General features: G+C 44.9%; 1 protein-coding gene across 3 annotated transcripts in view; it reads right to left on the bottom strand.

Annotated features, from left to right (window-relative positions):
* Window positions 1–11,284, bottom strand: part of NFE2L1 (NFE2 like bZIP transcription factor 1) — a 28,983-nt gene extending 17,699 nt beyond the window's left edge. The window contains exons 1-3 of one of the 3 annotated variants that reach the window (XM_054995349.1): window positions 11,197–11,281; window positions 7,289–7,517; window positions 6,464–6,975 (exon numbers count right to left, since the gene is read on the bottom strand). In XM_054995349.1, coding sequence (XP_054851324.1) covers window positions 6,464–6,973 — 510 coding nt within the window. In that variant the 5' untranslated portion in view covers window positions 6,974–6,975; window positions 7,289–7,517; window positions 11,197–11,281. The other 2 variants (XM_054995348.1, XM_054995350.1) reach the window with 2 other exon arrangements.
* Window positions 11,285–12,394: the final 1,110 nt, after the last annotated feature.

The following is a 12,394-nucleotide window of genomic DNA, read 5'->3' as shown; positions in this document are numbered from 1 at the left end:
CCAGTTCAAATCTCCCTTCTGGCCAAGAAGTTCACTGGGTGATCAAGGACACACTCTGCCTAACCTACCTCACAGGGTTACTTGAAGATACAATGGTGGAGGGGAGAATTCTGCACACTGCTATGAACTCCATGGAGGAAGAACAGAATAAAAAGGTAACAAGTAAACAAGTATTGTTTACTTGTATTTCCCATACTACCCTGGCTGACTTCAGTCATAGTAAGAACCATCTAAAACTTAACCTGAGTCAAGGCTTAGCTTGGAGTACATAAAGAAGAACTTCTGAGTATAAGCAGAATGCCTTTAGGGAACTAGTTCATAAGCTCAACTAAACCCCCAGCACATCCAGTCTCAGGAGCATACAGACATTTTTTAGACAAGCTTTAGTCCCCACACCCCACTCTCTTAAGTTCCTCAAGAATGGGAAGTAGGGGTATCAACAGTAGACCATCCAGTTTCTATTGAAATAGTGTCTAGTGGGGGCAGAACTCAAAGTCTGTATTCAGGGTGCTAACAAAATACAAATCTTGGACATCAAGGAAAAGTTGGTGAAAGCTTGTGCCTTCTCCAGCAACTGGTCATGGTTCCTGAAAAAAGGCAGGTTTCCCTTCTTGAGAGTAACCTGGATATATAAAGGAGAGCACCCATGTGGACTTCAAACATACTGGAAATTGCTGTGTCCAAAACAAGACAGCACAGCAGAAACTCAAATCAATTAGTTCATGTCATACTATCACTAAGCTCCCACGTAGCAAAGCATATATTCTACCTGGCTCTAATGATTTTGAGGATCTCATGTTATTTGCTCCCAATCAAGTCCTCCAGAGGACAGATAGCAACATTGCGATGCTTTTCAAATGTCACAAGATCACGCTAAATTCAGGGAGAAGGCTCTACTGCAGAGTCCAACCTACTTCCCAAACATAAAATGTGTAATAGAGTGCTCTTTACACTACACCTGTACATACACTCACTTATTCCTCTGCATCTCAAAATCCCCTTCAGAGCTCTGCAGGCAAAAGAAAAGCAAAGCCAATTTTTTGCTTTGATAGAAGTCTCCATGATCCATATCAGCAGCAAGCACCACCTTGCTCATCCTCCAGGAGAGATGCAACCGTGTGTGGGTAGGATGCATGCACACACATGCCAAGTGGAAAGTCTGAGGCTACAGAAAGAACAAAAGGACAAACTATTTGGAGCGGGACTGCTTTAGACAGAAAAATCTAAAGGATTGGAGCTACCCACAGGGATGGAAGGACAAAGAGTTCTAAAAGGAACAGATGAGCAGGAGAAGAAGGTATTTACTGCCAGTCTGCAGACCTAGGGAGGGATGAGACCCTCTCCACCCCACCCATCCACTACTAACTACTGCTGTGATGTCACAGTACAGAAACCTGCTTTGAAAGGACCGCTCGCTCCTTTCCGATAGCAAGTGGAAATAGATACATGCACTACTGTGAATGAATAATCAGCTACATGACAAACTGATCCATCTCCACAACTTTCCAATGTGTTAATTTCTTAAAAGAGAGGAACTGCAGTTTAAACATGCCATGAAGCCATTCATTTCTCTCATACCAATCCTGGAGGGTCCAGTTGTCATTATTGCATAGTGAAGTAATAATAATGATAATAGTAATAACAACAACATTTGATTTATATATCGCCCTTCAGGATGACTTAATACCTACTCAGAGCGGTTTACAAAGTATGCCATTATTATCCCCACAACAAAACACCCTGTGAGGTGGGTGGGGCTGAGAGAGCTAGAAGCTGTGACTGACCCAAGGTCACCCAGCTGGCTTCAAGTGGAGGAGTGAGGAATCAAACCTGGTTCTCCAGATTAGAGTCCCGTGCTCTTAACCACTACACCAACCTGGCTCTCTCAAGTAAAGGGTCACCACCAATTTACATTATCCTGGGGCCTGGTCTTGGCAAACTCTGGTCTCTGACATTTCATGAAGACAAACCAACAGTACAGTTATACCTCTTTATTACTATCAACAATTACAATTGTTATAACAATAGTTGAAATTACAATATTTCACTGCTACTGTTTTTTTAATTTTTCCCACCTGGCTAGCACAGCTACCTACAATTTTTACAAGAAAAGGGGAGGGAGAGTGCCTCATACACAAGACAGACCCCACCTGCTCATTTAGGCAGAGGTGGGATGTGCAGGAATGGGCTAAGGCCTGGAGCAAATGGTTTACAGAATTTACAAGGACTGAGTTGAGGGAGGGGAAAAAACGTTTTGAGGGCTGCAGTAATGCTTACCTCCTACGCAAGCCAGTACTTGGATTAGCCCAGATTCCTTCAATGAGGTGGATCCAGTCTAAGCTAGCTAGAGTTTGTAACGGACTCATTGCATTTGATGGGACGAGAACATACTCTGGGAAACAGTGTTTAAAAAAAAATTCTACCCAGCAAGTGAATGAGGTTCTCAGAAGCTAGACAGAACTTCAAACCCTCAGATAGCATCTCAAAAATGACACAACATCTGCCCTCCATCTACCTGGCTATTTTTATTCCTTAAGCAAAACATTTGCTATCAACCTCCCACCCCCCCCTTTTTTTTTTTGAGGGGAGTAGCCTAAGGCTTGGAACTGCATTTCAAAACCTTTCATATATGTGCAAGTTTCACTGAAGGTCAGAGCAGTGTAGCAATTACAGTATCCGAGCAGACTTGGAAGAGTCAGGTTCAAATCTCCATCCAGCTATGAAGCTGACTAAATGACATTGGCTCAGTCACACACTCTCAGCCTAAACTACCTGTCATCTGCATATATTTTTATTGTATTTATATATACATTTTAAATGTTTTAAAATGTTTGATATTTGCCACCTTGGGGACCCTAATTGGGCGGAAAGGCAGCATATAAATGTTTTCAATAAATAAATAAATACCTCAAATGATTGTCATGAGGATAAAACCATAACTCCTATGTTGAATTCCTTGGGGAAAGGGTGGGATAAAAATGTATAGATGTGAAATTGAAATCTCACAGAGGTGTTGTGGATCTCCCTCCCTTGACATTCTGTACTCTGTCTATTGTTTTACAATCTTGATTTGTTCACTCTCACAACTGCCTTGCAATGAAATCCATTTTATATGGGGGAAATTGAAAGAGAAAGTCCAAATCACATAGTAAAGCTCTGGTTAAAGACTCAAGCTCCTTTTCTTCCAGATCCAAATATATACTGCAGTCAGTCCCAGGGCCACAACAGCTCAACCTCACTGCTCCCCTCACCACAGTTTATTACAGCTGTATTCCACTATTCCCCAAACTTACATTTTTAGCTTCATGACACTCAGAACGACAGAGAGAGACTGGCATGAACCACCCAGTGAGTTTCAAAGCTGCAGGGACTGGAACTGTCCTGTGTGGAGTCAGAAGCAAAAGACCATCTAGTACAATGGTAACTATATACTCTGCCTGATGGTGAGTGGGATCTCAGGCACAGGTTTTTGTCAGCCCTGGTAAGGAAGGTGCTCATCATGGTGCTATGCCAGTAGTAGGATTGATGGGAGTGTGGGCTGTTGTGAAGACCAGAGAAGAAAACAACAGTGATAGAGTCAATGGGCATACTGGTGTATGGGAAACTTGGTTCCATAGCTCTGCCCTTTCTGTCCCGTTATTGGGACCAACAACTATATCCCTTACTCTGTCCTTAAGTAAACAGGTGCACTACGTACCTGCTAGACATCTAACAGTTAAACAGAGTTCATATTTGGCAGGCATGGAAAATACAGTCAGTTGTTAAGCCCTCTTTGGAAGACCCTGTGCCATGTACAAGTCCTAGCACAAAGCCAATGCTTAACACAACCAGCAAATAGTTTATTCTCCTGCCTCATTTCTTGCTATTTCTTACTATTGCCTGGTATCCTGCATTTGAGAATTTAGGTTTGTCTAACATGTACCTGAAGTCAAATTAAAAGCCATATTTTTTTCATAAAGCCTTTTTGAACCAATTTAGCCTCACTTTCCCTCTTATCCCATGGTCGTAAATAAGCACATCCATGCCTGAAGAAGGGAGCTCTGACTCTCAAAAGCTTACACTCTGAAAATCTTGTTGGTCTCTAAGGTGCCACTGGACTCAAATCCTACTATTTTACGGCTGACCAACATGGCTACCCACCTAAACACATCCATACCAATTCCCGCTTCTCACTGTCAATTCCTGAGTGTCTCTGTATTGTTCACTTACAAATCAACCATAAAAGAACTGAGCAGGGATTGCATTCTTTTTGCACTTCGCCAAGAACACTACTGACACTTGTAAGAAGAAAATGTCCATATGAGAGTACTTTGTACAGTCCGAAGGGTCAGTAGCTGCCTAAGCACACACATATCAATCCAGCTCTGAATTTTCTTCTCAACCTTCCTTTCTGTCCTTTCTGTCTGGGAAGAGACAAGGAGAACCAAGCTATTCAGGCTTCAAAACCTCTGTAAACTCTTCCAGTTACCCAGTGTTTTCTGCAGCTTGCATATGAATTTTTGAATTGTCTGCTTGAGTGAGGAGAAAACAGCTCTTTGCCAAACAGCAAGCAAAATGATTGTGTAGCTACTCTCCCTACCTCCAGCTCCTGAATTACGTGCTCTTGGTACCTATACAGTAGTACAGACAGCACATAAAGCTGATGTAACATAATAAGCATTACACACAATGGGAAGCCCCTGGTTAAAACCGTACCTCAGACAAACTCACTGGATAGGCTAAGGAGAGCAACTATCTACTTCAGCCCTCATGCAATGATAATACTGGCCTGCCTTGCACTGCTGTAGGAAAGATTAGAGACAACAGAAAGGGCACTGAGCACTTCAGGAAAATGCTGTATATATGATAAGAGCTACAATGATTTCATGGCTTGGCCATGCCAGCCTTGGGTCTCACATGAGTGGCAGCCCAATCAAAAAGCCAAGGTCTAGAGGGGGCAGAAAGGTTCAGCATGAAACATGTACACTCAGCCAAAATATTAGATGCTGTATGTCTTGCCAAATCCTGCTGTCTGCCATGTGTACCAACTGAACTAAGACTGAGGGCCTTAAAGGTGATCCTGTACAGGGTTGGTCTCCACAGTCATGTTGGAGGGGCCTTGCTCCAAAACATAAAAACCCAGTTAGGCCTGTTTTCTCTACCTTGTAACCTTCAGGGATTTCAGGAGCTATGTACACACTTCTACATGCATTCCTGAACCTCTCTCTTTTACCAACTAGCTCTCCATATGTATGGACAAGTCACTATCAATATACCACTTCTTAACTCTCCTAAAACTGCTTTATGATCTTCATGCTCTCCACCTTCGTGAACTCAAGGTGGCTACTATTGGTTTTTTTATGACCAACAATAATGGGTCATTAGTATCGACATTTTAGAGATAATCTGCAAGCATGAGAAATTGTAGACTATAACAATCTTGATTCCCACAAGGAGGGTGGAAAGGCACACATCTGAAGCCACAAACAGGTGGTGGTTCACTCTATTCAAGTATTCCTATTTTTCCCAAAACCAAAAAGAGAGAAGAAAAATCTATTATTCTGCTTCATTCCTCTGTTCTAAACACCAACCTTCTCCCTCAAACTCCTCTCCCCCGTCCCCGCCCAATTTACTGGTTCATTCTCACTTCTGGCTGCTGAGGAAAACCCACATCCAAAGCAAGTTTCACTTTTAGATTTCCAAGGCCAAGCTCTCTGAAACCTTTAGCCTATTTTCCGCCAATAGAAGCTATGAGAGAACATGACAGGATCGGAAGGCAGCCACAACAGCTGTTCCAACAACCCCCAGCCCAGCCGCCAGGTCTAGTAACCCTGTCCTCTTTCAACACAAGACGCTGGGGATTAAGGGCAGTCAGGAAGCAGCTCCACAGGACCATCCCACCCTGTCTGTTTTGGAGCATTCATGTACACCACCTGCAAATTTCACAGCAAAGCACATCTACATACAAGCCAAACTGGAACAGGCCTTTCACAAAGAAAACCCTACGGGACAGCTTCAGGGAAAGGACTACAAAGGCAGTGTTAACTGCACAGTGTAGCTAGAAACTAGGGCAGAGTTGCCCTGCCTAGTACGGTGTTGAAAGAAGAAGAAGAAAAAAAGGAGAAAGATCTTTTGGAAGTAGTCCAGAGCTGAATAAATCACCACTCATTTGATATGTGCAATGAGACGATTACCCAACACTGCAAACTAAACAGGTGGTGTTATTGAGAGAAGTGCCTCCTGTAAGCAAAGCCAAAGGCTGAGAACAAAAGAACTTTTTAAACTTTAAACCAAAATGTCTCCTGACCAAGGGAAAGATTCCTAGAATCCCTCCTTGCCACCCAAGCTAATGAGGCATGTTAAATCAGACAACTGTCACACACAAGAAATATATTCCTTTCTGAAAGTCACTCTAGAATTCTCCAGCAGTCCCCTTCTCCCCACCACCCCAGTCTACAAACTGCACAAAACAAAGCCACCTTACCTCTTTGGTTAGATCTCCATTCATCGGAGGAGCCACTGCACCTAAGTCTTCCAACTCTTCACCAAAGCCTTGTTCTGTTCCACTTTCTCTCACCACATTGTCTGGAACTGTTCCATCTTGCAAGCCGCTGCCATTCTCCAGGACAATGCCCGTACTGGGCTGGGCACCAGAGACAGAACCTTCAGGGTCTCGATGTACCAACCAGGCACTGACTTCTGTTGTGGGCACCTGGAACCGGTCCAGGGCCCTCACCTGGTTAAGAAGTCGGCGAGCTGTGAAATAGTAGTCCAGGTCTACACTTTTGGGATGGATAACATAGCCATCTAAAGTGTTGCGCAGGTTGTGGAACTGCGTCTGAGTGTAAGCTGAGCTCTGGCCCAGAAAGATCTCCCGCAGAGGGGGAAGGTGCGAGTTCAGGTAGGTATCTACGTCCACCCTCACACCAATCAAGCTGAGGAGAATGGTGAACTGGATGAGTCCTTCTGTGAAATATTTCTTCAAAGAAAGCATTTCTGGAAAAGGAGAAGCAAAGGCATGCAGCAGGATTTTAATAAAAGCCACACTTCGCCCAGCTAGCTCTCCACACAGTCTTTTAAGGAATTAAAAAGCTCAGGACAACTGTGTTTAACTCAGTTTAAAACAAAAAAGTAAAAACAATCGGGTCGCCACCAAAAGAAGCAATGTAAAGTTCTCAAAATTTCCAGAGGCAAAAAAGGCTGTGTCTCGACAGAACTACTATCGATTCTGGTGCTCTCTATCTCCTCAGAGCTATGAACTGTTTTGCAACCAAGCTGAGGTAGTTGCCTATAAGCCCACGTGACTTACTGCCTCACAGAGTCCACACACAGCAACTTCCTCGAGTCTTTCTTGTTTCCCACAGCGGGTACAAGACAGGACAAGTCTGCTGGAACAGCTGTAGCTTTACTTGCTTTCCCCTCCCTCTTCCTCCTCCGGATCTGAGCAGCTTTCCTGAAGGAGAAGTTAGAGTCCAAGATTCCCAAGAAGGGAAAGGTTCAAAGACTCTTCCACTGTTTGCTGCGGGTTTCGTCAGACACTGAAACACAGCAAACAAACGAAGGTGATAAGACGCTGAAGACACACCCTTTGTGCACTGTTCAGCATCGACTCTCATCTTCATCTATGGGTCACAAAAAACCCATTTTTTATGGTCTACACCTAGTTCAAACAACAAAAATACTTGACCACAAAGAAAGCCAATGTTAAGCTTGGGTCAGGATTGTCCCACTTCTCCCACCCTGTTTTGTTCTCAGTTCAAAGCAAAATCTGGCTTTCCTTTCTGCTGGGTCACTTCCACCTTGCTTGCTGATCCCTTTCACTCCTCAGCAAGGCACAAAGCACAAGCCAGCCCACATTGCAAGAACACTGGCGCCTGCCTCCCTCTTCAGCCATCCTGGCTCTTCTACCTGCTGACAGCTTGAAGTCTAAGCATGCTGATAAAGCCTTTTATTCGGTGTGACCATCTGATCAGTTTACAATAGCGGCAAGTGCTGGGGTCAGCTTCTGGCTTTAGAGGGCTGAGAAACTACTTAACAACGCAAATGTATGCAGCCATTTCTCCCAATTCACAGGTGGCTTGACAGGACTTAAGGGTAAACCCCACCTCTCTCCAACAAGGAGAGGATTCTAAACATATCTTTAAAGTTCCATTTCTAATTAAAACTTTTGAGACCATCTGCTAGGAAATGCCCAGGTCGTTTGTGTTTTACTAATACTTATCCTATACCATTGTGGTACCTGGGAGAGTCCAACTAACTTTGCCCACCCTCTTGAGCTTTTAAAGACTTTTTTCATGGGCTGATCGCAACACTTTGGGACTTCCATATTATTGATGTTATTATGCACCGCATTCTTGAATGCCATTTTAAGGGCTTGCATGCATATTGTTTTCAAAGAATTTTGAAACAGGATTTGTCCCCTCCTTGCCAAGTTGACAGTGCATATGAAGCGCACACATTATGATTAGCAACTTGGGAAGAGTGAGTGTAGAACGTTGGCAGATCACTGTCTGACTAACAGGCTTATTTACCTTCCCAGGCTTTTTTTGGAATAAGATTCAACCTCTTCCACCTTCCAGTTCCCCTCAACTTAGCATACCGTCCTTTAGATATCTGTATGGTGCCAGCATGGGCTCCAGAGGCCATACTGAGGAGGATGGAGAGGAAATAAGTTTCATATTCTTTCTTCCTATACAGAGCGCATGCATCAGCACAGGAAGCCTAGCAAATTCCCATCTACCAGTGTCCTATGGTTACCTGGCAAAATAAATGCCACTAAAGTTCTATTAAGAATCTACATGACAAGAAAATCTAGCTTTGTAAAAGCTTTTCAGCAGTTGCATGTACAGAATTTAGCGGCATGAAAGTGGGGAGCACCTATCCCAGAAGTGTTACAGAGCACACATGTAGGGACTGCCTATTCTAACTAGCTGAAATCTTTTTGGGGGGGGGGGAACCCTGAAGTGCAGGTAAGCCCCAAGAGGAAAGATGGCTTCTACAACTCCCTGTCTTACTTTTAAAAGCAACTGTTTCAACACAACTTTTGCTCCAATTAACTTGACAGCAGTCATCTTGATCCACATTACACTCTTGCTCCAGATGCTATTGTCATCCACAATAAGAAGGAGACAAAAAGTTGCATAATCCACACCTTCACTCTGAGGAGTGATTGGGTATTCATCCGAATCCACTGTCTGTTTTGACATTCAAGCCTCTCCTGTCTCCTTTCCTTTCCATAAGTGGGTCATAATGTCCAAGTTGTCTAAACAAAAACAAGGCTGGAACAGCTAGACCCCCCCCCTACCACGTGCTTTTTTGGCATGCCCCTTCTTCAATCTTAACTTCTTGATCACTGGGACTTTCTGGGGCTCATGTTTCACAACGCCTCTTTTAAAACCATCTCAAAATCCATCCAAATGGCAAGGGAGAGAACATGCACAACTCGCCCAAGACCAAACATTGCTGTAAAGTCCTTTTGCGGATCAGCATGGGGCCTATCCTAGTTATACAATATCATGAGGAAACACGACTACTGTGAAAACCCCCAAATGTCCATCCTCAACCAAACACCAACCCCCTTACTTCAATCAAAGAATGTTCTCTTTTCTGTCCAGATATTTCATCTTAAGTTTTCTAAACTATTTCACCAAGTGACAATTCACACATTTAACAGACACTATCACCTGTCTACTCTTAACCACATATAAACTTGCTCTTCACCATTCATTTCCTGGCTCCCTCCCCTTTCTAGAAACCCCTATTTTTTCCCACCTCCTCGCCTCCTGCACTTCCCCCCAATATCCCTACTAGCTTGCCTGAACCAAAAAAGAAGAAACCTCTGAACCAATTAAACTACTCTCCTGTACTCATAGTCAACACAGTTGAAACACAGTGCAAAAAGCAGGTTATCTTTGCATGTTTGTTTGTGGAGCTGTGATTTCTAGACACCTGTGATAGCAATTGCTGAAAATGAATTCATGACATTATTACTCAATTTAATTCAAACATTTTTATCTGGCCTCCCTAAATCCACAAAAGGCATTGTATGCACTTCCAAAGGATCTTCTACTTAATCTCCCCTCCTCTCTTCTTTCCAGCCACTTCTCTTTGCTGTTCTGAAAAATTCCCATATTTCAACTCCTCCACATCTCTAACACCCCTCACACCCTTCCCTCTAGAGCCTCCACACTGCTCTTCTGACCCCTTTTGTCCCCTCATTTTACTCCTTCTCATCTAAACCACCCCCAGTGCCTCTGCAATCAGCCTCCACTCTCTCTTGCCGCCAGCCCAGAACAACCCCTCCTCCTTCTTTTAAGTACCCTCCTCTCAGGCTCTGTTTATTCCCGTTCCCCTTGCCGCACTTAGCCTCCCACTTCCATCGCAGCCTCCCTATGCATTAACTGCTAATTCACACTCACCCATTCAGACTCCCCAGTGTTTCCCACCTCCTAGCCAGTCACACTCACTTCCAGTCTACACAAACACACACAATCTTCTGCCTGCCCCATTTCCACTTAAGACTGCAAGAGAAAGAATTCCACTCAGCTCTCTCTCCTTCAACCCAACTTTCAGCCTTCGCACATCCCAGACCACCTCCCACCCTTGTTTCTCTACCCTCTTACTCCCTAGATCAGTAGCCGTCTTCCTACTTCTTTATCTCCAGGGTTGCCAACTCTCGCTTGGGAAATTACTGGAGATGTGGGGACAGAGCCTGGGGAAGGACCTCAGTGGGGTATAAGACCATAGAATCCTTCCTCCCAAGCAGCCATTTTTTCCAAGGGAACTGATCTCTGTCCTCTGGACATCAGTTGTGATTCCGGGAGATCTCCAGGCCCCACCTGGAGGTTGGTAACTAATTATCTCACACTCCGTATCAGCATCCTCCAGAAATCGCCTCCACTTGCTCCTACCCTTTCTCAGCGCCCCAACCGCTCCTCTTTCCATTCTCCTCTGACATTTGCACCCCCCTTCCTCTCTACTCCCACTCATACACCTCACGTGTCTCTGACCCCCTCCACCCATACGGCCCGTTCCCAACCCCACCTTTCGGCTCTCCCCCACCACAGCCTTCCTTGGCCCTTTTCGATCCACCTGTAGCCCCCTCCCCATTTCCTCTCATCAGCTTTCCCTCCGGCGCCCATTCCTTTGCTTTGCACCTCTCACTTTCCTTCCCGGAAACCCTCCCACTTTCCTTCGCGGAAGCCGCCCCGTTGATACCGTTTCTCTCTTCAGACGCCGCCGTCCACTACCCACGGTTGCCTTCGGACGGCCTTGCCCCAACGCCGGTCCTGCCGAACCCCAAACAGCCGCCGCCGCCTGCTACCACCCTTCTCCCCGCCTCCGCGCGACTTCATCCAATCCACCTCCAAGACGGAGGCCAGTGACAACCCCTTGCCCCAATCGCAGGACGAAACCGTTTTTCCTGCCGACACAACTCACAACGAGTGACAACCTGATCACCCAATCACAACATCGAGAGGTTAAAAAAAATGAGGGTTTCTCTGCTGACTTTTTTTTTGGCAAGCGTGCGTGTGGGAGGGGTAAAAGCCAATCCTTTTGCTGGAGGGTCGGATCGCATACTGATTGACAGGACATATTTACCTATCCGCGAAGCACTCTAGACCACGCCCATTGCGCAGTTTGAGCGATAGGTTTCCTAGCCAATCGACGGAGTAAAAATTCATTGCAAAAAGTCATTTTCTTAATCCATTGTCTTTGGGTCTCTTTGACTCATAGGGCTAAGGTTTCCGCAGGCAGTCCTTGCCCCTCCCCTAACAGTTCCAATACGTCATCGGTATTAGCGTCCTGCTGGCCTTCCACTTGTCTCGTGTAGGGGGTGCCATATTGGCAGTGTTGCCATTGGCAACCGACTGGGGTCCTCGAAGGCCCTTCGACCTCTGAGAATGGGAGGCTTGAGAAGGCCAAGCCCCCGAAAATAAACCACTAGGGAAGAGTGCAGATTTAAACCACCTCATCAGTGGCCCCTCCTTAATTTATAGCCAGCCAGCTCATGCAGTCTTCAATAATACTCCAATCTGAATTCTAAAAGTGTAATTGAGAGTGGAGGGTTGCCTGTGCAGAAATGCAGGCTGTAATGCCTATTGTTTTAGTTACATGCACGTACGTTCCCTAAGTGTGAACATGTAAATAAAATAAAAGCCCTCTGACATTCAATGTTTGGCAATATTTGTCCCAGTTATGGACACAGACAAATCACAGGTGCTAAACTGGAATTTCAACACTCAAAATTCTTTCTTGTGTGTAGAATGATGGCTGTGTAATAATGGATAATGGAATATGTCTCCCCACCCCCACCCCCATTCTAATTTCAACTCTCAGGAATTCTCTACATGACATTAGACAGGCCCTGCCCTTTGCCTCAGTTTCCCATTTGTAATATGGGGATAATACTATG

The sequence above is a fragment of the Eublepharis macularius genome, chromosome 12, assembly GCF_028583425.1.
Source record: "Eublepharis macularius isolate TG4126 chromosome 12, MPM_Emac_v1.0, whole genome shotgun sequence".
NCBI classification, from domain to species: domain Eukaryota; kingdom Metazoa; phylum Chordata; class Lepidosauria; order Squamata; family Eublepharidae; genus Eublepharis; species Eublepharis macularius.
The sequence above is the reverse complement of the archived record's forward strand: the minus strand, read 5'-3'. Positions and strand labels throughout refer to the sequence as shown.